At 38.8% G+C, this 24,958-nt stretch overlaps 1 protein-coding gene across 1 annotated transcript in view; it reads left to right on the forward strand.

Annotated features, from left to right (window-relative positions):
- The window catches only part of HAUS2 (HAUS augmin like complex subunit 2), a 25,592-nt gene extending 8,719 nt beyond the window's left edge, over positions 1–16,873 (forward strand). The window contains exons 2-6 of the mRNA XM_021009192.2: positions 8,233–8,325; positions 8,646–8,715; positions 10,469–10,601; positions 14,480–14,588; positions 14,884–16,873. Of these exons, the coding sequence (XP_020864851.1) occupies positions 8,233–8,325; positions 8,646–8,715; positions 10,469–10,601; positions 14,480–14,588; positions 14,884–15,036 (558 nt within the window). The 3' untranslated portion in view covers positions 15,037–16,873. The remainder of the gene's footprint in view (positions 1–8,232; positions 8,326–8,645; positions 8,716–10,468; positions 10,602–14,479; positions 14,589–14,883) is intronic.
- The last annotated feature ends 8,085 nt before the right edge of the window (positions 16,874–24,958 follow it).

Here is a 24,958-nt window from a genome sequence, read left to right on the forward strand (position 1 = left end):
GACCTTTGGTGACCTGAAAAATTTAATTTTTTTTTTTTAGTGAGGCAATCAAGGTTAAGTGACTTGCCCGGGGTCACACAACTAGGAAGTATCAAGTGTCAGAGGTTAGATTTGAACTCAGATCCTCCTGACTCCAAGGCCAGAGATTTATCACACCGTACCTACCTAGCTGCCCCTTGAAAATTTAATTCTTTAGATGCTCTAGTCTGATCTCTTGAATTGTATCCATATGGCTTCACTGGACAAATCCTGCTGTTTTATAAAGATGAACCTTTACTTGTTTGAGATCATTAAGAGTACAAATGTAGTCAAACCAGCTCTCCTCCTCCAGCTTGGCCAACGTTCCTTCTATAAACTGTGGCATCTAGAAGTGGTCTGTCAAGGACAGATTACAGTGGGACTATCACATCCTTGCTTTGGACACTAATGCTTTTATTTGTAATGCATCCTAAGATTAAATTTGCTTTTGTCTACATCATGCAACTGACTTTATTTGAAGCCACCAGGTCAAATGAACTCCCCCCAAACTGACTAGACTAGGTATATAGGAAATCAGACCCTTGAGCAATTTGCTAGAGTTACTCACCTCTTTCCTTCCAGAAAATGCTACTGGGCCAATGCTCCATTAGATAGGCTAATCCTTTCTCCTGTCTGTTCCCCACCCAGACTTTAGAAAAGCCAAACCCCTAATCCCAGATTTTAATGTCTACTTAATTTTTTATTCTAAGCAGAGATAATGGAAGTGTCCCATGTTTTACATAACACACATTCTGATAGGGTTTCATATAAATCTTAAATTTAGATATTGTGCATCGAGGGGACTTAACTGTTTAATAGGGTCCTCTATTGACTCCTTTCATTAGTAATCCTTTTGTATGCAGATGTATTGATTCTTTTTAGCCCTGGCAAATTTGGGCTTTCATTTATATTTTATCAGGCTTGCTTAAAAGTGGAACTACATCTGTAAAACAATCTGTGACCATAGTACCTAGGCAGGGGATATGTTGCTGTGTAGGATTTAAATCGTGTCTCTGCTACTAGCAATCTTAGGCAAGGCAAACTCTCTGGGCCTCAGTTTCCTCCTCTAAAAATGATGATGGGAGTGTGGCCTCGATTTCTAATAATCCCTTTCAGCTCTGAAGTATATGAGCTCATTTCAGCCAAGGTATATAGGAACTTTGAAGCTGAGGCTAGGACAGTAAAAATAACAGCTTCTGTTTTGCTATATGGAAACCTGTGTGGTAGTCAGTGGGGCTGTCCTTATGAAAGGAGGAAGTGCAGATGATTTTCTTCTGCGTCACTATGGTATAGAGAAAAGAACACCAGTAAGGAGTGTTAGGTTCTAATTTCACTATCATTGTGACTTCAGAGAGGTCATTTATCTTCTTTGGGACTCAGTTTCCTGATCCTTTGAAGTCTGAACTTGGACTGCTGGATGATCCCCTGAGATCTCTATGAATTCTAAACATCTATAATTCCCTAGTATTCCATATGCTTACTTATTATGTATTCAGATCTTTTGCCTAAATAGCTATCTTGTCTTCTACTGGACAATAAATAAGCCTAGGTGCAGGAACTACTACGAACTACTGTTCTTTTTTTTTTTTTAAATCCTAGTGTGGCAGGGTTCTTGTCTGCCAGACTTGGCACAGGTAGACTTTTTGGCAAACTGCTGTTTGGTATGACTTAAGCTGTCTAGGAAGATCACCTTGCCCTCAAAAAAATACCTTTCTTTCCGGTTCCTTGCTGCCTGAAATTCCTTTAATGGAAGAATTAAAGACAGAGTCATCTGTTCTAAACTCCATCTTTTCCCCTTCTTCATACCTCCAAAACCCCTCTACATCTTCATCTGTCCTCTCTTCCTTTGTTCTAGTATTTTTGTTTTGTCTTGTTTTTGAGGAACAGGTAGCTAGCTCTTCTTCTCAAGGTTAACCTTTCTACTTTTCCAAGTATCAGTTTTTCAGGGTTTTTTTGTATTCCCATAATTTCCCCTGTATCTCTCTCTCTTCCCAAAGAGCTATCCCATGTAAATAATATATTTTAAAGACCAAAAAGAAAAAGAAGAGGAAAAAATAAGCGTAACTCAAAAAAGTGAAAATCCATGCAGTGTTACAATAGTTGTGGAGCTTCCACCTTTGCAAAAGGTTAAGTTGGGAATATCTTCTTATATCTCTTCTTTCTTTCTTTCTTTCTTTTTTTTTTTAAAGGCAATTGGGGTTAAGTGACTTGCCCATGGTCACACAGCTGGTATGTGTCAAGTTTTTAGTCTGAGGCTGGATTTGAACTCAGGTCCTCCTGACTTCAGGGCCAGTGTTCTATCCACTGCGCCACCTAGCTGCCGCTATATTGCTTATTTTTTATAACTATGCAACATATACTTTTGATTTTTTTTTTTTTGTAATTCTTTCCTATTGCATGTATTGCTTTCTTGGCTTTCCTTATTTCACTCTGCATTAGTTTGTATAAATATTTACATGTTTCTCTGTATTCATCACATTCACCATTTCTTACAGTAAAGTAAGATTCTGTTGCATTCATGCACTACAGTTTCTTTAGCCATCAATGATCATTTGTTTTGCTTCTAATTCTTTGCTATCACTAAAAGTGTGCCTATAAATATTCTGATGCACATGGGACTTTCTTCTTATGTATGGCCTCTTTGCTATATAATTGTAGTAATGGCATCTCTAGGTCAAAGGGTATGAACATTTTAATCATTTTGTTTGCATAATTACAAATTATTTTCCAAAATGGTTGTACGGATTCACAGCTCCACCGAAAATGTGTTAATGTGCCTGTCTTCCCAAAACCCTTCCAAACTTGACTATTCCCATCTTTTGTCATCTTTGCCGGTTTATAGGGTGTGAGGTGAAGCCTCAAAGTTGTTTTGATTTACATTTCTTTTATTAGTGATTTGGAGTATTCTCTTATATGGTTGTTAATAGTCTGTATAGGTTATCATGTAGGTTGTTAATAATTCTTCTGACAATCTAAAAATATAGGTTATAAATAGTTCTTTGTTCATATCTTTTGACCACTTATCTATTGGACAGTGTTTTCTGGCTTTATAGTAAGTATCCCTTAAGTCTTGATGCAGTCTTAAGCTTTGATAGGTCAGAATTAGGGCTAGGCTTTGGGGATACACTGTATATATGTTAATTATTTATGTATCCTTTGATTCTAAACTGTTATCAGAAAATTTTGATACAAAGTTTTTTCCCATTTGATTACTCCTCTTCTTATCCTATGTGCATTAATTGTGTTTGTGCAGAAGCTTTTAAGTTTCATGCAATCAAAGTTATCTATGTCATCTTCCATAATTGTCTCTATCCCTTATTTGGTTAAGGTTACATCTCCTACCCTTGGCTGTGAGAGGCGTGTAATCTGCTTCTCTTCTGATTTTTTAAAATAGCATGATATTTAATATTAAGGTCATGTATCCATGTAGAATGTGTTGTAAAATATGTTATAATGTGTTGGTCTAAATCTCATTTCTGCCATATTGCTTGTCAAGTTTCCCAGCAGTTTTTATCAGATATTCTTTCCTAAGTGATTTGTATTTTCCAGTTTATTGAACACTGAGTCAGATTCTCCTTTGTTCTGGTATTGTCTTGTTCTCTTTCTACCTTTCTAACTATTCCTTTTCAGTTTCCTTTATTGCTTCGTCATCTATTTCCTACCCTTTTTTCATAGGTAACCCATGAGATTCTATCCCTATACCTTCTCCTCTTCTTTTACAGCACCTTTTCCTTTAGTGATTACATAAATTTGTCTGGCTTCAATTACATATCTATACAGGGGACTCCAAAATCCACATATCAAGCCCCTGTCCTTCTACTAAAAACTACATTTGCGTATCACCAACTGACTGCTGGAGATCTCTACTTCTGTGCCCTTTTGGCATCTAAGCCTTAATATGACCAAAACAGAACTCATTATGCTTTCTCTCCTCTTCCCCAAACTTGCTTTTTCCCGCTTTCTGTCAGGGACACTATATCTTCTCACCTAGGTTCATGAACTTCCCTCTGAATCAGTTACTAAGTCTTGCCAATTGTACCTCTGTAACATCTCGCTAATCTATTTACTTCTCTGTGTTCATGAAGAGGTCAGCCTGGAGCAGCAAAAGTAAAGGATCTCTTTAAAGAAATTTTAGACTCTAGTTATGATTGAGTACTCGGGCTTGTTGGTCTGAGTTGCTGTATCAGGTATGTTGAGATAGATTATATATAACTTACCTCATAAGTAAGTTCCACTTAAACATGTTTTTTAAAAAATTATTTGCTGAGGTTTTTTTTTATTAAAGAAATTGGGAAGGAAAGAAAATTATTCCTGGTACAAAAGGGTATCTACTTATTAAAGTCCCCTAATGTGTCTTAGTGTCTGTTTACAGAACACTAACTACTTGAGAGATAGGAAATGGAGGCAAAATAAAATTTAAGACTAAAGGGCTAGGAGCCATTCCTAATGGAAGAATGATCTGAGATACGTTCCTCCAAATGATAATGGAAATATGTGACAGAAATAGGATTTTGTTTTTATGCAAAAAAAAAAGGGGGGGAGATAACCCTTTTGCAGGAAATAGGATTTTGTTTTTATGCAAAAGGGGGGGGGAGATAACCCTTTTGCAAAGCAAGGTGCATTTGAATTTAGTTTAGGCCAAGGGTTCTTGGAATTCACCAACCCCTATGGGATCCCAAGGTAGATTTCAGGGGATTTGTGAACTTTGATGAGAAGAACATTACATCTTTATTTTCATTAGCCTCTAACTGAAATTTAGCATTTCCTTGAATTATTGAAAACCATTATTCTGAGAAAGTATCCATAGATTTCAAGAGCTTACCAACGCAAAAAAGAAAAACTCCTTATTGAGACTATTTCACAATGCATTAATCCCTCCCCTCCCCCATTGGACTGGACATATTTAATTACATATTCTTGAAGCTTTTTCTAAGCACTCCGGCCTACCCGGATTCATCTTCATTGTATTCACTCACTGCGTGAGCTATCTGATCTATCTTCCATGTTTGTACTGCCTTATATTGTTTATTTTGTATGTGGTGTGTGTTCTGTTGCCCCAACTAGATTTTGGAATCCTCAAGGGCAGGAACCATGTTTTCTGTTCATATTGATAAGAAGAAAGGGTGGTCATATGCAGAGTTTAATTCTAGTAGATGAAATTTGGACATGGGTATAACTGCATACATAAGTAAGGATATATATTCAGATGGTGACCACATCCCTTGTTGTAGGCAAAATAGTCCTGGATTTCAAATGCCTGTCTTTGAAAGAGCAGTACTTTCTTTATTCTTTCCTCCTTTTCCTTTTCCTGTCTCTTTTTAAAATAGAGCCTTATCCTGGCAATTCCTTTTACAGTGTGATGCATTGTTGTGTAGTACCAGAATGTATGAAAACACTAGCAACTCCCAAAGTATAGAAACTTTTCTCCCCAGCCAGTATACATACACACACACACACACACACACACACACTCTTTGTACATTTTAGTCTTATTTCCCTAGGATAAATCACATCCCTAAAACAGTCATGATTTCCTCTTTCCAGGGAAATTTAGAAACGGTCCCATACACAACGGCTCTTTGATGTAGTCTTATTGGCCCTTGCTTGTTTTCCTTCTGGTTGTACTGATAGGCCCCAGTTTAAACAACCCTTAAGACATAATCATTTTGACACCATGAGAAGATACTAGCTCCCTGTGGGTATAGAATTCACTAGGTTCTCATATTCATATTGATTAATATGAAATCTGGTCATATATGTGTATGTGTGTGTACACATATACATATATGTGAAAAGTAATAAATATACATAAGGATAAATGGGTTTCACAGGTGTACCTTCCCTTTCTCCTGCTCTCTTTTACTGGAATTTATTGAGTAAGGGAGTGACATGGTCAGGTTTGCTCCATATGAAAACAACTTCAATAGCTATGTGGATGACATATTGGAGAAGGGAGAGACTTGGGGAGTGAAGACCAATTAGGGAGGTTATGACATTGGTCCAATGCAGAGGTGATGAGGTCCTGGTAATAATAATAGCTAGCCTTTATGTAGCACCTTACATATGCCATCTCATTTGATCCTCACAACAACCCTGGGAGATAGGTTCTAATTAGCCACATTTTACAAATGAGGAAACTGAGGCAGACAAAGTTTAAGTGCTTTGCTTTGAGTCACATACCTACCAGGTGTCTGAAGGAGAATTTGAACTGGAGTCTTCCTGACTTAAGTCTATCCAATGTACTAAAACCTAGTTGCTTCTGTTGTCTGTTGTAGAGAGGCAGAGTAGTGAGAAGGGGACGGAAATGAGAGTTGTTGTGACAGTAAAATGACAAGATTTAGCAACTGTTTGGATATGTGAGGTAAAGGGAGAATGAGGTGTTGAAAATGACAAGGATAACACTGAGGTTGTGAACCTAGGTGGCTAGAAAGACAGTGATCTCAATAACAAGAGGCAGGTTTGGAAGAGGGATGGGTTTGTGGGGAAAGAGATTGTTATGTGAGCTCTTCAGTGAAGATCACAGCACATCAGAGCGTGGTCTTCCTGTGGAGTTAGGATGTCCCCTACAAAACAGAAAAGGGAGAGGTCACAGTGCTGTAAACTCTGCCCTCCCTCAGAGGGGCATCTGCTGCAGACATGAGATTATCTGGAAGAGGGTGGCTGTGGAGGGGGAATGCAGTGCAAATTTTTCAGTGGCACCTGTAGGTTATACCTGCCTTAAATGACTGAATCTTGGCTCAGGAAGTGAGAAGAGAAGAAGCAGTTTTATTAAGCACCTAATATGTGCCTGGCACTATGTCAAGCTCTTTACAAATATTAACTTATTTGATCCTCACAGCATCCCCATTTTACAATTGAAGAAACTGAGGCAGGAAGAGATTAAATAACTTGCACAAGTCCACAGAATTTAGTAATTGTCTGAGGCCAAATTAGAATTCAGTTCTTCCTGACTCCAGGCCTAGCATTCTGTGCACTGTACCACCTAGCTAGGGAGGAATCCTCCTCCCTAGGAGCTTGCACAATGGAAGAAAAGGGATTAAATAGGGGAGTGGTGACGGGTATTGGAGATAAGCCTCATCATTGGTTATTTCGAAGAAGGTAGAATGTAAGCCTTCTTCTAACACTTGGACTCAGGCCAGGGCTCCCACTGCACATTGGAGATCCCTGACTTAGAGTTCATTCCCGGCAATGGACTGTGTGTCTGTTATTCGGTGATCAGTCTAGCTAAATTTGGAGTAGGTCATCATACTGACCTTAGGGTGATAAATTCTCAAATATCATATGTTAATTTATAGAGTGGTTTTGAGCTCTTTAGAGAAGGAATGCCCACACCAATGAAATGACAGCTTCTTATAGTACTGAAGAAAGTTTGTAAATTTGACCAGGAGACATGATCTTGTGCTAGCCACTCTTTTCTATACTGAGCCATAAAGGAGATGGAGCCCTCAGTATGGGAGATATGAATTAATTGTGAAAAGGGGATGGAAGGCAAAGAAAGGTGATTAGTAAGGTATGCCACTCATTTCTTTTCCTTTACTGTTGTTTTACTTTGAGTTGTTAGCCGTAGGACATGAGAAGGATGAGGATGTTAAATTTGACCTTTTGTCCTAATCCTCATCTGATTCCCTGTGCCCACCTTTTCTGACCCCTTCTTCTCTATAGGAGGAGCCATGACAGAGCAGCTGGAGAGGAGAGCATACCCTTCTCTGGCTCCTGCGACAACAGCGTGGTCTGAAACTAGTTTTGTGTACTTGATGTCTCTTTTTCATTTTGAGAAAAGTGTGGTCCGATTTTCTTTAACTTTTTAAAAGGGTAAATATACTTGTGAAACTTACACCTGGTAACTCCAAGGAGATCGAAGAAATCAGGGATGGATTATGATTTGGAAGAGTACAAGAGCTGGGATTTTCTGATAACTCTAGGGTTAGTATCCTCTTCAATTGGGAATGTGTAATTAATAACATATACACATGTGTATTCATTCCTGTGCATAAACTCTGCTGGTTGGTTCTTTAGTCTTATTTTAAAGCTAATTGTGTAATTACCCTTATAAATAGAGGCTGTTTTGAGAAACAGGAGATACATGTTGTTTCAGTTGTACCCTGGTCTGTATTTAGAGGCAGAGTTGGTTGTGCCCCACAGAAATTCCTTCTGATGCTTTCTTGTTGTTTTTGACTTTGTTAATTTTATGCTGTCTTCTTTCTCTCACAATAGGAGATACTAGATTCATGTAAGAACCCTGCTCCATTTTTTGTAAACTTCTCCAGAATCAAGCAGATTAAAGATATGCAAGCTGAAATCAGAGAGGTAAAGCCGTCACTTTTGACATGTGATAGTATCCATTTTTGCTTTCCAGTTTTGCCAGAAAGAAAGTCTTGCTGATTCTGAAATCGACAGTCCACCTTTCTTTCTTGACTTATTACCACCTCCCAAAGGGAATATGTCACTGAATTACAAGGGGTTTGGCCAGAGTGTCTTCTTTCTGATTGCTGAGCCTCTCCTTCCCTCCTCTTTTTTCCAGTGAAACCTATCAGCAGCATGGCCTAAGTAATATATTTTTACTCGTGTGATTCTTTTTTCTCAAGCTACTTTCTGAATGAGCCAAATGTTATTTTTGTCTTTTGTAGAAGACCTTAGAACTTGACCTTTTAACACTAGAAAAGGATACAGCAGATGTCGTTCACCCTTTCTTTCTAGGTAAGTGGTTTTAGTTAAATGGACAGCTGCCGGGCATTTCCAACATCTCTTGATTATCTGTGCTAACAGGAGAGACTAAGCACCTTTAAGTAAAACTGTAAAATGACAAGGCATAACACTGTCTAATATCTTGTCCTCAAGGAAGGCTTGGGATCTGTGATGTCATTGTTCTATATCTTATCTGACATCCTGAGCACTTCAGGTAGTAAACAAGAACAAATGATTAAGGGTTTCAAGACGTCCTTTATTGGTAATTTCAACCTCACCATTTGCCCATAACTCTGACAAGGATGGCCAAAAAATTAGCAGTCTTCTCCCCCATCTCCTGTGTTCTGAAGTGAAATTGTGAGAAGCTGGGCAGTAGGAGATGGTGAAGAGATACAAAGGGTATATAATTCTTTCCATAAACCATTTTAATCTTTCAAAGTTAATTTGTTATACACAATCTAAATTAAAGGACATCAATTTGAAAAATGGTATACAAATTGTAGAAAGATGAGCAATTCTTAGATCTCTGTTGATAATGAGGAAAAAGACAAAAATGAATTATACATACTGTGTTCATAGTCTAATGGCTTGTTTATTTAAATCAGATGTGAAGAACTTTCAGTCCTTAATTTTATTTGGTCTGTGGGGCAAGCAAGTTCCAATTTGTTACAGCCCTATTTATACCTACAGCTGGGAAATGCAACATTTTTGAACCACAATATCCTGATAAAAACATTCACAGATCTCAGGTTAAGAACCCTGTCCAAGAATGAATCAATTTATAAATGCCTTAAGTTCACAGTTTTGGTAAGTGAATTTCTGTTATATAAAGGATACCTTGGAGTTATAAGATGTAGTACAAGGAAGTACAAGATGTAGGTCCTATCTTTAGAAAGTCAGTTCTACAGAGATAGGACAAATAGAGCAGTTAGCTATACATGAACATGAGTGATTGAAGTACAAACCTATAAATATCTTGCTCTGGAGATACAGAGACCCTACATACTAAATAATTCTGAGCAAATGAAAAGAATAAGATTTGATGTTGAAGAATGGGTAAGGAGTTTCACCTAGGAGATATAATATAACCAATGACTCAGAAATCAAGCATCAGTGAATGGTGCTAGGTATATTTGCCTGGCTAGAACAGAGCACTTCAGCTTCAAAGTAGACAAAAATGATAATTATTAAAGGCTGAGAAAAGGAGGGTGGAGAAGATAACATGGTCACCAGTTTATTTAAAAAAAAATTTTTTTGATGAGGCAGTCAGGGTTAAGTGACTTGCTTAGGGTCACACAGCTAGTAAGTGTCATGTGTCTGAGGCAGGATTTGAACTCAAGTTCTCCTGACTTCAGGGCTAGTACTGTATTCACTGCACCATCTAGCCGGCCCCGTGGTCACCAATTTTCATGTGAAGTAGTAAGCAATTGTAAACCAAAATAGGATTCTTAAGAAAGGGTATTGAGAGAATTGAAACAGCACTTAAGATAATTGATTCTTGGTGCATTGTTAGAATACTGGATGTGTGAAGGCAGAGTTTGTATATGAGAATTAGGGCTTTGGCTATAAAATCAGAAAAGGGGTCGATTTAAGAAAGGGGAAATAATTGGGATATGATGATCTGGATTAAGGATAGGGAAGGTTTGAGAGTTACTTAAGATAAAATCACTGCTAGTGATAAAGGGAGAAGAAATGATTAGTGACCTCAAAGTTAACATCCTTTATCCTGCTTACTCTTTACATTCACTACTTTTGGTTTATCAAGCTCAAAAGTGTGAGACTCTGCAGAGCATGAATCAGCACTTGGAGACTGTGCTGAAGGAGAAGAGGGCCCTCCGACATAGACTGATGAAGCCCGCGTGCCAGGAGAACTTGCCTATAGAAGCCATTTACCACAGGTCAGGCCTTGGAAAATTCAGGTTATGGGTCTGTATTATTTTGTTAGTTGCCATCTAGTGATATGTAACCAAATAACTCATAGATAAGTAACTTTAGTGACGTGGAATAAACTTAGAAGATTCACAAGGGATTTTCATCACCATCCCCCTGTGAGGTAAGCAGCATAAATAATATTATCTCCATTTTGCTTCTAAGGAAATTGAGGCTCAGAGAGGTTAAGTACCCAGGGTCTCAACAAAGAACTTCACGTTATAAGACCAGTGCCCTTCACATTATGACATTTTGCCTTTAGAGTCATAGTCAAAGGAGTTAGGACTATAAAGGAGATGAAAGATCCTCTAATCCATTGGTTCTTAAACTTGTTTGTGTCATGGACCACTTTGGCAGTCTAGTGAAGCCTGTAGGCCCCTTTTCAGAAGAATGTTTTTAAATAATTGAAAAAAATGCTAAATTTCAGTTACAGCTGGCCTGCACAACTTGCAGTCCAGCAGAGGATTTCCTCTACATACAAAGGATGTTTTCCTCTACACTTTTCACTGGCCACCCGAAATCCTCTGGTGTGCTGCAAGCGGCAAGCCACTTATGGCCCTTCTCTACTTCACTGTGTTGCCTTTTGTTAGGTTTTACTAAGATTTTCTTTGATCAATGTATTTAGTGGTTTTTCTCCATGGAGATTTTTGAAAGTGAAAAATGCTGAGCTGAAAGTGAAAATCATCTTTCCTTTTCACGATAGTGATTGTAGTTCGTGATTTTCAAGGCATTTTTTATTCATTCATCGAGTTTGTACAAGTTATTTTTCTGGGTCACTGGGAGAAATACAAAGGTAAAGAAAACATAGACCTTGAAGAGCTTAGTTATCGTATAATTCTGACAATTGTAAGCATAACCAAACCTGTAAGTCTATAAGAGAAGTACTAATGCAATGTTTGGAGCTTTCATAAGAGGCAGAAATCATTTCCAGCTAGGGGGATTGGTAAAGGCCTCATAGAGGAAATAGCATTTGACTGGGTCTGGAAGGAAGTGTGTGATAGTTAGGATTTGGAGTTAGGAGATACCTGGATTTTAATCCCAACTCTGACACTTATTTGTGTCATAATTTCATTGATCAGTAGGCATTTATTAAGTACTTGCTATGTGTAGGTACTGGGGATAAAAATATAAAAATAAGACATTCTCTGCCCTCTAGGAGTTCTGATTTTTTTTCTTTATTTTAAATAGTATTTTATTTTTTTCCAATTACACATAAAGACAATTTTTACATTCATTTAAAAAATGTTTTGAGTTCCAAATTTTTCTCCCTCCATCCCTTTCCTCCCTTCTCCGTAAAAGAGTAAGCAGTTTGATATAGGTTATATATATGAGATCATGTAAAACATATTTCCGTATTAGTCAAGTTGTGAAAGAAGAAACAGACCCAAAAGGAAAAAAAACACATAAAAAATAAAATGAAAATAATGTGCTTCGATCTGCTTTCAGACTTCATCAGGTGTTTCTCTGAATGTGAATAGCATTTTCCATCATGACTTCTTTGGAACTGTAGGAGTTTTGATTTTACAGAGAAGAGACACTGTCTTCATAGATTAGTAAATATAGCGTGTATCTATATATCTGCATATCTATATTATATACACATACACACGTGAGATAAAAGGTGACTTAGAGTGTGGAACATTAACAATTGGGGAGAATTAGGAAAGACAGACATCCTTGAAGGAAGTGGCATCTGATCTGAGCCCTAAAGGACCGTAGGGATTTTAATAGTTGGAGATGAGGAGGGAGAGCATTCTAGGCGTGGGGGAGACAGTGTTTGCAAAGGCATGGAGGCAAGAGATGAAATATTGTGTATGGATAGGAGAGGAGCAAGTAATCCGATTTGGCTGAATCATACAATGCATCAGGGAGTATAATCTGGAATCAGATAGTGAAAGGCTCAAATGCTAAATGGGAGTTTGAATTTTACCCTAGAGGAGGCAGTAAATGTTATCCCATCTGCCTTTTCTTCTGTCTATACAAGATCTTCATGGGAGTCATCTCTACAAGGATTGAGGGCATTTTCAGTGAGGTTATGAGTAAGAAATAAGCAGACTTTAGAAATCTTTCTTCAGCAGTAAGCCACATTTTTGCCATTTCATAGTTAACAGAAAAATAAAGAAAGCGAGATCCTATTGTGCTTATTGTTTCTTGATTACCAAAAAGGATCAGTTTGATTCAGTAGAACAGATGGCCTCCTTACAGACTCTTCTATCAGCATGTGTCTACATCAAGATCATTCAGGACTCTTTGGAAGATGTTAACAGAAATGACTCTTGTTTTGTGATCATCCTCTGAAATAAACATCGGACAAGCAAACCATCAAATGGGGAGATGCTTGCCAAAGGTATTTGCCCCCTGAGGTGGAGCAGATCCAGGGCAGGGACTGTGTCAAGAAGGATGCCAAGGTCCTCCAGATGTTCCTTTTTCCCAGACGTTGCTGATTGCATCAGGCTCCAAAGAGGTCAAGAATCATTCAAACTATTTTGACTTTCCATTTCCACAGGAGAGATTGTCTTCAGATGTTTGAAGAGCTATCAGATGGAAGGGGAAGGGGCACATTTAATCTGCTTTACTCCAGAAGGCACAACCGGGAGTCATGGTTGGAAGTTGCAAAGAGTGAGATTCAAACTTGATGTAGGGGAAATTTACCAATTATTAGAGCTGTACAAAATTGGAATGGACTCCCTTGAAAATAGTGGATTCCCTCTCAGTGGAGGTCTTTAAGCAAAGGCGGGATGACCACTCATTGGATGTGTACTCTAATGGAAGGCATTCTTGTTGCAGTATGGGTTAGACTAAATGACTTCAGAAGTCCCTTCCAACTTTTAGATTTTGTGTGACCCTAGGAAAGTCCCATAAGCTCCCTAAATCTCTTTCCTCATCTGTAAAATAGGTATAAGACTTACATGGCTGGCCTTCCTCACTAAATAGGCAAGCAACAACTTCACAGGGCTATTATGAACTAAGTGCTTTGACCCCAATAGCCTCGCCAAAAACAAACAAAACCCAATGGGTGAGACACTAGTTTTGTTACCTTCGGAATGGGGATGAGAAAATAACTGCATTGTTTACCTGCCTCCAAGGGGTTTTGTGAGGATCCAATGAGATAGTATGTGTGGGACTGTTTTTAAAAATATATAGTTATACAAATATAAGATGTTAAGCAAAAGAACAAAAACTTGAAAATCTACTTCCTCATATTTTCTGTACCAGTGACTCCTGGCTTAGCCCTTTATGTTGAAGCTTTTTTAACCTAGCAGTAAAATAATGCATGAATATTAGTGCATTAGTGCATAGGTACATAGAAATTAATGAACACTGCAAAGTACCACCTCCAAGAAGAAATAATTATTTTAAAGTGTTTGTGATTACAAACATCTCAGAATGGTTTTTAAATGGAGTGTATTACCCTACTCCACCTACTATTGTGTGAAGTTTGGTTTGAAATGGGTTGAAATTGTGGGAGCGTTTTATTTACAGGTACACAAAATTGTTGATTTGAAGGTTGGCGAGCGTTAGATTAAGTTCCAGATATAATTATTTGATCTCTTTCCTTTTGGATCTGTAAGAACTAGATGAATAGACATTTATTTACATGGAATGATAAGAGTGTGGCTCCCCTGAAAGACAGGAGGAAGAACGAGATAATTTCTGAACCTTTTGATCCATACATTTCTTTGAAAGCCAAGTCTGTTATTAAGCTGTAGGATGGGTTTTAATCCTCTCAACTGAGATCAGAAGTTCTGGCAGAAGGAAAAATTAAAACCAAACCCAGAAAATAATTTTGCTTAAAGTTATAGTTGATATCCCCTCTCCCCACTCATGATTTCTGCCTCTTTCCTAGGTATGTGGTACAATTGCTGGAGCTGGCAGTGACTTTCATTGAGAAACTAGAAGCCCATATTGAGGCCATACGAAACATTCCTTGTTTAGACTCTAGTGTGAAAAATATGGTAAGTATACTTTGACACCATATTTTCTTATTATTTTTGCTCCACTTTAGTTCAGTTATATAAAGTGCATATAGCTCTTTTGTTCAACTTTAAGTGTCAAGTTTTGTTGACTTTTTGAAGTTGACATACTTATTCTTTCTAAATCATGCTTTTTCAGAAGTTAGGTCTTGTTTATTCATATAATAAGCTGCAAATAACTTTGAAGTTTTGACTAGTGTTTAATTTTCATACTTTAAACTTGTGTAACCTACATATTCATTAAAATGTATTTTCTTCTTCTTTTAAAATATTTTAGGATAGGGCTTTGACAAAAATGAGTGTCTTGGAGGGAGAGACAGAAGAACTAATAGAAAATATACTGAAGTGGAAGGAGCAACAAAAGGAAATTTCTTCTTCTATCAACAAAATATTTTCTGGAGATCTCTTCAGAAAAAGCATGAGACTGTAATTCCCCTTCTACCTTTCTGGTGCAGAGCTCAGGGCCAGCTGATTCTTGATACCAACTGACCACCAGCTACTTTAGTTTTCTTTGCCTGTGTGTATGACTGATACCCATTTGTAATTGACTGTAATGGGAGCGTTTCTAGGCTTTCTTGCTTAGGTTGTACTCATGAAACCTCTTTTTCTTAGTTTTATTTTGGATTGATCGTGACCAGCGATGATTTTGCCTCATTTTTTCATGTGAGTGGCAGAAAAGGTATTAACATGAAGGAGAGTGCATTTCATTCTCACTGACAGTACCTGGACATGGCAAGACAGCACATGCATGCACACTTATATACAAGTTACCATACTTACAGCAGACCATCTGGAATAGTAAAAGTCTTTACAAACCAAAAGCTCCAGAATTAGGAAAGCTCTTTGAATCTGACGTTGCCTGTCTTGCTTTTGGATCTGTGTCCTGGGCATCTGCAACCTCTTAGTCCCTGAGTAAGAAGAAGAAAGGCTGAGTAGGTTGGCAGTTGGCCCTGGCCGGTCTAAAGGGGTAATCACCAAGGAAGAAAGGAACTGGAAACAAGTGAGACTAAGAGAAAAGGGACAAGAAAGAGGTGCAGATGGTGGGAGGTGGCACCAAGAATTGTTCTAGACTACATGCAGTCCTACTAGTGCCATAGCGGTCCTCTCATATTTTTGGTTCTCTTTTCTATTAAATAAAAAGGAATTGATATGCTTCTGCATTTCTGATGTCTGCCTTTGTACCTCAGCAGCCGCTTACCCGTGCATGCAGAAGATTCCGTTTATAAATATGGTAACTTTATGTAGGCTCACATTGCCTCCTTGTAGCAGGTAACTTTACTACACAATGTAAAGTATGAAGTAATTAGCAATTGAACCCAATTACTTTTTTGAAAAATTTTCTTGGTAAATTAATGAGCAGTCACATGTTGAAATCTAATGGTTTTTATCATAATTATTTCTGTTGTTAGTCATCTTAAAACTGCCAACTGGATGGAACTGCCTGTAACTTGTGGGTAGCTGGAGCCAAACAGAGCAGGCTAGAGACAGGAGAGTCAGAGATCAAACAGAAGTTTAATTTCTAAGTGAGAGAAATTGCTTGCAAGCAAGGAGAGGATTTAGACACATATGCTGAGGCCCCACCCCTGGTGGGGTTACCCGAAGCAGTGTAGGAAGATCTCAATACTTATACCAGTGGCTAAGCAATGAGCTATAGCCCTGACAGTGAGGGATAATGGAGTAATGAGACAAGTGATTCATAGCAGAGCTTCGTGACTGGAATATGGGTACCTGTCCGAGCCCAGAGAATATCTCTTACTGGTCAAAGCAATACAATAATTACATGATTTTGCCAGAGGGTGAATGCAAAGGATGGTTGCTATGTCAGGCTCAGCATTACAGCCTACCTCCTGGACCTTAGCTCTGGGAAACAGGGTGTCCTCTAATATCTTGACAAAACAAAACCCATTATTTCCAGAAATACCCTAACATCAGTCTTTGTCTCTATCATACTATCAGGATTTTTCTACATGTGATTGAGATTTATTGTGTTAGCTGATTTTTATGTCTGTCCTTTGCATATCAGTATCTATATGCCTGTTCATTTGTTAAGTTTTTTTATTACTATGAACATTTTTCTATGCAAAGAAGAACAGAAAAAAAGGAAAGCATATAAAATTGTAAGTCTTTATATGGTAAATGTGAGCTGTCTTCCATTAGATTGTCATCTCCTTTAGGGCAGGGACTTATTTTTGCCTTTCTTTGTATCCTCAGAGCTTAGCACTGTGCCTGGCGTATAGTAAGTGCCTAATAAATGCTTTTCAACTTGACAGTACAACTTGTGGGTTGGTTTTTTTTTTAATTGTTATCAATCAATCCAAATTGTTCATTTATTTTTATTCTCTGTTTAGTGTCTTTTTGTCTCTACTGTGTGGAGGTGATCCTGGGCTCTAGATCAGTGCTTAAGCTGTGGGTCGCCATCCCATATGGGGGTCTTGAAAAATTTTGCAACAGTAAAAGGCTCCTGAATGTGCAATGACAAAAAATTAATTCAAAATCAAACATGTAATGAATCTGAGGTTTCTGGTAGCCCTTGCCCGAAAGTAACTTCACTGCAGCCTTGGTTCTAGAACACAAAGCATGTGCACTTTGCATTACATATGCCTTCAGGCCACTGAACTGCTGCTCACCTGCAGAAAGAGGTCACCGGTAGAAAAATTTTGAGAAGGTCAGCTCTAGAGGACTATGCCAGTTTGGGCAAGTTCTGTCAGACTGAACAGGCTTTGATGTTGGGCCTGGTAATAGAATGTTATGCTTTTTGAGGCCCCGCCTCAGGTTGAAGAGGCTCATCACTAGATTGGCTCCCTACTGATGCATTTTTCAGACTTCATAAGTTTCTAGGGCTGTGGATGAAATGATGGAAGGGCTGTGATTATTATCAGTGCCCATCCTGCTGAAATCGAATATTCTAAAATCACTAGGGCAAAACCTTAAAAGATGTGGAGAGTGCCTCTGAGTGCTGTACTGATAGGTACCTTCGGCTGAGTGAGGCCTCGCTTGTCTGACTCCTCAAGGCATGAGTGAATGCTGGGGCACTGAAGTACATTTGCAGCTGCTCCAAAGGAGCCATTTGTTTAATCCTCTTTAGTCAGCTGGGCTCAGTATGGCCACCCCTTGATGATTCACTGAAGAGGAGAGTACAATAGAAAACTGAAGTACAAATATATTAAAATATATTACTATATTCAATGTCAATGTATTTGTGGGTATATTAGTATATTTATTAAAAATATGTTTGAGAAGAAAAAGCATGGCATATTCAAAAAAGACCTGGCCTGGAAGCTCAGAATGCCTGGGTTTTGAGTGCCTCTGACACTTAATGGCTTTGCAACTCTGGGCTAGTCATTTAACCTCTCAGTGCCCTGGACAGTTCTCAGAGACTCTTAAGTTGTAGAGAAGGTGCTGGCCTGCACTGGTAAAGGGAGTTTCCTCACCCAGGAGTTCCCTATGTCAGTGAAAGGGGTCTGTGGAGTGTTCAGGGAGGACTGGCCCCTCTGGTGTGAGGGCTGCTCATCCACCTTTGGTGTCCACCTGGCACTCAGCTCCCACTTGCAGCTCGAAGAAGCTGTAGCATGTGCAGTGACCATGCCCTAGTAAAATCATCTCGGTAGACGGCTAAATCAGGTTGAGGGCAACCAGCAGGCCTCAGACCCGTTGGCAAGTTAGGGGGATATCTATCCCAAGCACATGAAGACTTTCTTGAGCGGGTGAGGGCAATTTGTTTCAAGACAGCTGAAGCAGGTGCTGTGGAGCACTTGGTCAGAGATTGAAGATGCCAAGGTCATCCACTGCATCCCAGACCATTGCCAGTTGCCTTGACTTTTGTCTTGCCACTGGATTTTGAAGACTCTCGAAGAGAGGTTGGGCTGACTACTTTGTGCATATCTGCCTCAATTAAATCCAATTCACTCAAGTCGAGACATCACCCTGTGATGTCATTGGTCCTCTTTGAAAACCAGACAAGGGGTGTCTAGGTGGCACAGTGGATAGAGCACCGGCCCTGGAGTCAGGAGGACCTGAGTTCAAATGCGACTTCAGACACATAACACTTGTTAGCTGTGTGACCCTGGGCAAGTCACTTAACCTCAATTGTCTCACCAAAACAAAAAAAAAAGACAAAAATAAAACCAAAAACAACAATGACAACAGAATCACAGTTCCAGTCTCTATCCCGTAAATAAATTTATATAAGATTTAAATGTAAATATTTCTGGATATGTCACTGTTGATAGCTATCTCTTAAAATTTTTAAATTTAATTAATATTTTATATTTGATTTCTACTGATGGGAAGCAAACCTTAATTCTTTGCCATTCAAGGCATTTGGATACACTCTGTAACTTCATTGCATTCATAGAGCCTTGTACTTGCCCCATCTCCTCCAATAATCTTGTGTTTAGTTTTAGGCAATATCAGGAAGGATTCTCTTCACTAAAGTGACCAGAAAATGTTATGCCATCAAATCCAGTTTTGGGTTCACCCAGCTTGGTGTGGCAGTTGGATTTTGTTTTTTTGAAGGGGAAGGTGGAAAGTGGTTGGGGGAATGGTAGAAGAAAGGAGAGTTGGGGTTTTTTGTTTGTTTTTTACATCTTGAGTGGTTTCAGGTTGAACTGAAGAATGTTACCAATGGAGTTATAAGCTCCTTGAGGACAGGGTCTGTTTCATTTTTGTCTTTGTGTCTTCAGTGTCTAGCACACTACCTTGCAAGTGCACTTGGTAAAAGTTTCTAATTGAGCAGAAGAATAAATGATCCCCAAATAATTTGTTTTTCTCTGGTATCTATTATTATACTTAAAGGAAGGATTTGTGATCTAGAAAGTAATTTCTTTTTTTCTTAATTTTTTTTTTTAGGCAATTGGGGTTAAGTGACTTGCCCAGGGTCACACAGCTAGTAAGTGTCAAGTGTTTAGTCTGAGGACAAATTTGAACTCAGGTCCTCCTGACTTCAGGGCCAGTGTTCTATCCACTGCGCCACCTAGCTGCCCCCAGAAAGTAATTTCTAACAAAACCTCTAGTACCAAAATAAGGATTCTTTCTACCTCACTATTGGAGCTCCTTTTAATAAAAGTCACAATTAAGGATATATGGAATTAGATGTCATTTGAACCAGCATCAAAACATTAAATGCTTTCAACATAAAAATAAGATTTGTTCAATCTACAGTTTGGATGAACCACACACTAAAAATAGAAATTTTTTTTTTCATCTGAAAGGAACCATGACTATATAGCTGTCTAACCCAACACCTTCATTTCCCACATTAGGAAATTGAGGCCCAGAGAGGTTAAGGTGAATTGAACATAATGCAACAAATTATGTTTTGTTTCTTTTTTTCTTCCCTACTCCAAGTTGCCCTAATTCTAAGTGTTTCCCTCTCTCCTTTTGGCAGTGGTCCCTTTTTTTTCTGTTTGCTTATAGGAAGGAGTTAGTTCCAATAGGAAGTACTTATAAAGCATAAGGGCAGGATTTGTCAGCTGGTGAATGTCAGCAGCCCATCATCTTTGATACAGCTACCTTGTACATGAGAATGCTTTGGTTCAGGCGTGTTCACATAAGTGGTTACAGGAAGCAGCCTATGTGGTAGACCTTGGTAAATTTTGTTGCCTCTTCTGTTTGCTGACTGCTTCTGAATAGAAGAGCAGTTAGGTGGCAAATTGGATCGAGTGCAGGGCCTGAGGTCAGGAAGACTCATCTTTCAAACCTGGCCTCAGACATTTACTACTTGTATGACCCTGGTCAAATCCCTAAACCCTATTTTCCTCAGTTTCCTCATCTGTAAAATGAGCTAGAGAAGGAAATGGCAAAGCACTCTAGTACTTTTGCCACGAAAACCCCCAAATGGGGTCACAAAGATTCAGACATGACTGAAACAACTATTATAAATCAAATACTGTACAGATGTGTCAGTATCATATGGTAGTCTGACTTAGGTGAAATTGACTATAAGAACTTTCTTGGTAAAGTGGCTCCCATGGTCAATGGACAATACCTCCATCCTTTCTTTCCTTCCCTCCTCAGGCCAAGCAGGTGAGCCAAACTGAGATGAACAACTTGGGTGACAAAGCTCTTGTCCTGGAACCCTCCCCATCTGAAAGTTCCTGGGGCTTCCTAAGCCTTGGTCCCTTAAATTTTTGTTACCCTCCCAAATCTCTGCACCCCCAAAGAGAGAGTCCGCCCATTTGCTTTTTGAGGACAAGGACATTATTATAGATGCCTCCTGTTAACCTTAGTCTTGGCTGGAGCTTTTGTGATGGGAGGAAAAAATGCTCAGGCTGGGCAGTGGAAAACCAGGTCTTCCTCATGAGAAGGTAGTGATGGTGGGGCTGCTTACTTCCTTGGGCTAGTTGCATAAATAAAGGCTGGGGAAGGGGCTGCCTTTTGAATGCCACTTTGATTTAAAAAAATTTTTTTTTATTGTTAGGCAATTGGGGTTAAGTGACTTACCCAGGGTCACACAGCTAGTAAGTATCTGAGGCTGGATTTGAACTCAGGTCCTCCTGACTTTACGGCCAGTGCTCTAACCACTACGCCACCTAGCTGCCCCCAAAACTTTTTTTTGTTTGTTTTTGGTGGGGGATTGGGGTTAAGTGACTTGCCAAGGGTCACACAGCTAGTACATGTCAAGTGTCTGATCTGAGGCCGGATTTGAACTTAGGTCCTCCTGAGGCCAGAGCCAGTGCTCTATCCACTGCGTCACCTAGCTGCCCCTTAAATGCCACTTTGGAAATAAAGTCTTTCCCAGCTTAATCCCTTGCTCAGCTCTTCTTCATTCCCAGTGCAGCCACCAGGTATTGGGGAAGTAATTGTCCCCTAAAGTTAAAGTTCCATTTGAAAAAGAAAGTAATGACATCTTTAGCAAATTGTAAGTGAGGACCAACACATGAAAAAAATTTTAAACCACAGCCTATTGATAGCTAACTTGCATTGGTAAGAGAGGAGTTTGCCCCTCTGGGAGTTCCCTATGGCAATATAATCACAGGTCCATTTGTTATCCCTAATTTTCATCGTTTGGAATTTTTGCCTTATGAACTCACTTTAGAACCTAACCCTATGTAAAATGTGACATTCCTATGCCTAGACCAGAACTTAAATTTTTTTTCTTTTTGGAGGCAATTAGGGTTAAGTGACTTGCCTAGGGTCACACAGCTAGTAAGGCTGAATTTGAACTCAGGTCCTTGGTGCTGTATCCACTTCGCCACCGAGCTGCCCCCAGAGCTTAATTTTTAAAGGCAAAGTGGTATAGTATAGAGAAAGGATGGAGACTTATTACTGAAGGAAGATTAAAAGCTTAATTCCTTGAAAGGAAAAGATTTTTTTCTACTTTCCTAACTTGAACTGTGGACTATATGACTTTTTGAAAACCAACTCTTACCTCAAGGTGGCACCATAGGAGCTTTTTTGTTGTTGAATCGTGTCTGTGATCCCATTTGGGGTTTTTGGGGTTTTGGGGGTTTTGTTTTGTTGTTTTATTTTTGGCAAAGACGAGGAGCGCTTTACCATTTCCTTCTCCAGCTCATTTTATAGATGAGGAAACTGAGGCAAACAGGGTTAAATGACTTGCCCAGGGTCACATGGCTAGTAAGTGTCTGAGGCTGGGTTTGAACTCAGGAAAAGGAGTCTATAAAAGAGATGACACAGAAGATGAGCATTTTGGGGCAGAAGGTGTCCAGTATGCTACTGGGGAATGGCTGAGCCCCACTACTAATGAAGCTGCTGGACCAAAGCTGAAAGGAAGCTCAGCTGTGGATATGTCTGATGACGAAAGGAAAGTCAGATGCTATAAAGATTGCATAGGAACCTGGAATGTAAGATCTATGAACCAAGATAAGTTGAATGTGGTCAAATAGGAGATGAGAAGATTAAACATTGACATCTTGGGTGTCAGTGAACTTAAATGGAAGGGAATAGGTGAATTTAATTCAGATGATCACTGCATATACTGCTGTGGATAAGAATCCCTTTGAAGAAATGGAATAGCCTCATAGTTAATAAAAGGGTGAGAAAAACAGTACTAGGGTATAATCTCAAAAATGATGGAATGATATGTCTGAATCAAAAGCAAACCATTCAACATCACAGTAATACAAGTCTACGTTCCAACCACTGATACCAAAGAGGTCAAAATTCTATAGAGACCCGTAATATCTTCTAGAAATAACACTAAAAAAAAGTTGTCACATTCATTAAAGGGGATTAGACTGCTAAAGTAGGAAATCGAAAGATAACTGACATAATAGGCAAGTTTGGCCTTGAAGTACAAAATGAAGCAGGGCAGAGACTAATAGCTTTATCAAGATAACTCACTGGTTGGGCAGCTAGGTGGTGCAGTGGATAAAGCACCGGCCCGGAAGTTAGGAGGACCTGAGTTCAAATAAGGCCTCAGACCAAACACTTGACACTTCTTAGCTGTGTGACCTGGGCAAGTCATTTAACCCCAATTACCTAAAAATAATAATTAAAAAAAAAGATAACTCACTGGTCATAACAAACACTCTTTTTCAACAACCCAAAAGGTGTCAAATTTGCCAAAACAGTCAACAAAGAAATCAGATTGATTATATACTTTGCAGTTAAGGGTGGAGAAGCTCTATACCAGAGGTTCCCAAACTTATTTGGCCTACTGCCCCCTTTAAAAAAAAAATTGCTCAGCGCCTCCCTGGAAATCTATTTTCTTTAACCCTTCAATGTTTTTAAAAAAAATTTACATCATTTCAAAAAATAGAAAATAAATTATTTAAAAATGATGCATCTTAAGTTTAATAATTTTTTGTAAATTTGTGGGTTTTCCCCTGCATTGAAATTTTGATGGTGCAATATTACATCATGTAACCATATAGTATCATATTGTAAACAAGTCATTACACGCACATATTCCTGCCTATGCATGCTGGACTTCCCCACAATGAGTGACGGCTTGCCTGCCAGCACTTGCTTATTTTAAGACCTGTTGGAGACCTGACCATTGATAAGTTATAACTTGCATTTTGTGTGTTTATTTGGAAAACAATATAATCACTACAACTCTAATTCTTGTTATACAACAGATGAAACATGTATGAATGGTTTTTCAAAATTTTCTTCTCTTCTTTCCTTATGTTTCCACTATCCCCTTATTTTTATTCAACGCCTCTCTCACAATTGCATGGGAGGCTACTTCTTTCCTCCCACCCCCCCGAATTGTTCCAGTGCCCCCCCAGGTGGCAGTATGGCCCATTGTGGGAACCTATGCATTCAGTCAATTAAAACAAGACCAGGAGCTGACTGTGGATCAGATCATGAGCTTCTTATTGCAAAATTTAGACTTAAATTGAAGAAAGTAGGGAAAACATTTCTTATGAATATGAAGTGAAGGCAATAAATAGATTTAAGGGATTAGATCTTGTAGATACAGTGCCTGAAGCATTATGAACAGAGGTTTGAAACACTGTACAGGAGGCAGCAATAAAAAACATTCCAAAGAAAAAGAAGAGCAAGAAAGCAAAATGTGTCTGATGAGGCTTTACAAATAGCTGAGGAAAGAAGGAAAGGGAAAGGGAAAGATATATTCAACTGAATGCAGAATTCCAAAGAATAGCAAGGAGAGATAAGGTTTTTTTTTTCAAATGAGCAAGGCAAAGAAACAGAAGAAAACAATAGAATAGGAAAGACAAGAGCTCTCTTCAAGAAAATTAGAGATGTCAAGTGAACATTTCATTCAAAAATGGGCATGATAAAAGACAAGAATAGTAGGGATTTAAGAGAAGCAGAAAAGATTAAGAAGATGTGGAAAGCATACACAGAAGAACTATGAAAGAAAGATCTTAACATAACCAATAACCAAGATGGTACAGTTATTGATCTAGAGCCAGACATTCTGGAAAATGAAGTCAAGGGGGCATTAGGAAGCATTGCTAACAATAAGGCTAGTGGAGGTGATGGAATTCCAGCTGAGCTACTTAAAACCCTAAAAGATGGTGCTATTAAGGTGCTGCATTCAATTTGCCAGCATATTTGGAAAACACAACTGTGGCCACTGGATTGGAGATCAGTTGCTGTCTTAATTCTAAAGAAGCCAAAGATTGTTCAAATCACCAAACAATTGCACTCATTTCACATGCCAGGAAGATTATGCTTAAGATTCTGCAAGCTAGGCTCCAGTAATATGTGAACCAAGAATTACCAGAAGAGCAGGCTGGTTGTCAAAGAGGCAGAGGAACTAGAGGCCAAATTCTCAACATTCCTTGGATTATGGAAAAAGAAAGGGCGTTCCAGAAAAAAAACAACATCTACTTTTGCTTCATTGATTATACTAAAGCCTTTGACTGCATGGATCACAATAAAATGTGACAAGTCCTCAAAGAGATGGGAGTACCAGA

The sequence above is a fragment of the Phascolarctos cinereus genome, unplaced genomic scaffold (genome assembly GCF_003287225.1).
Source record: "Phascolarctos cinereus isolate Bilbo 61053 unplaced genomic scaffold, phaCin_HiC Scaffold_3;HRSCAF=262, whole genome shotgun sequence".
Lineage (NCBI taxonomy): Eukaryota > Metazoa > Chordata > Mammalia > Diprotodontia > Phascolarctidae > Phascolarctos > Phascolarctos cinereus.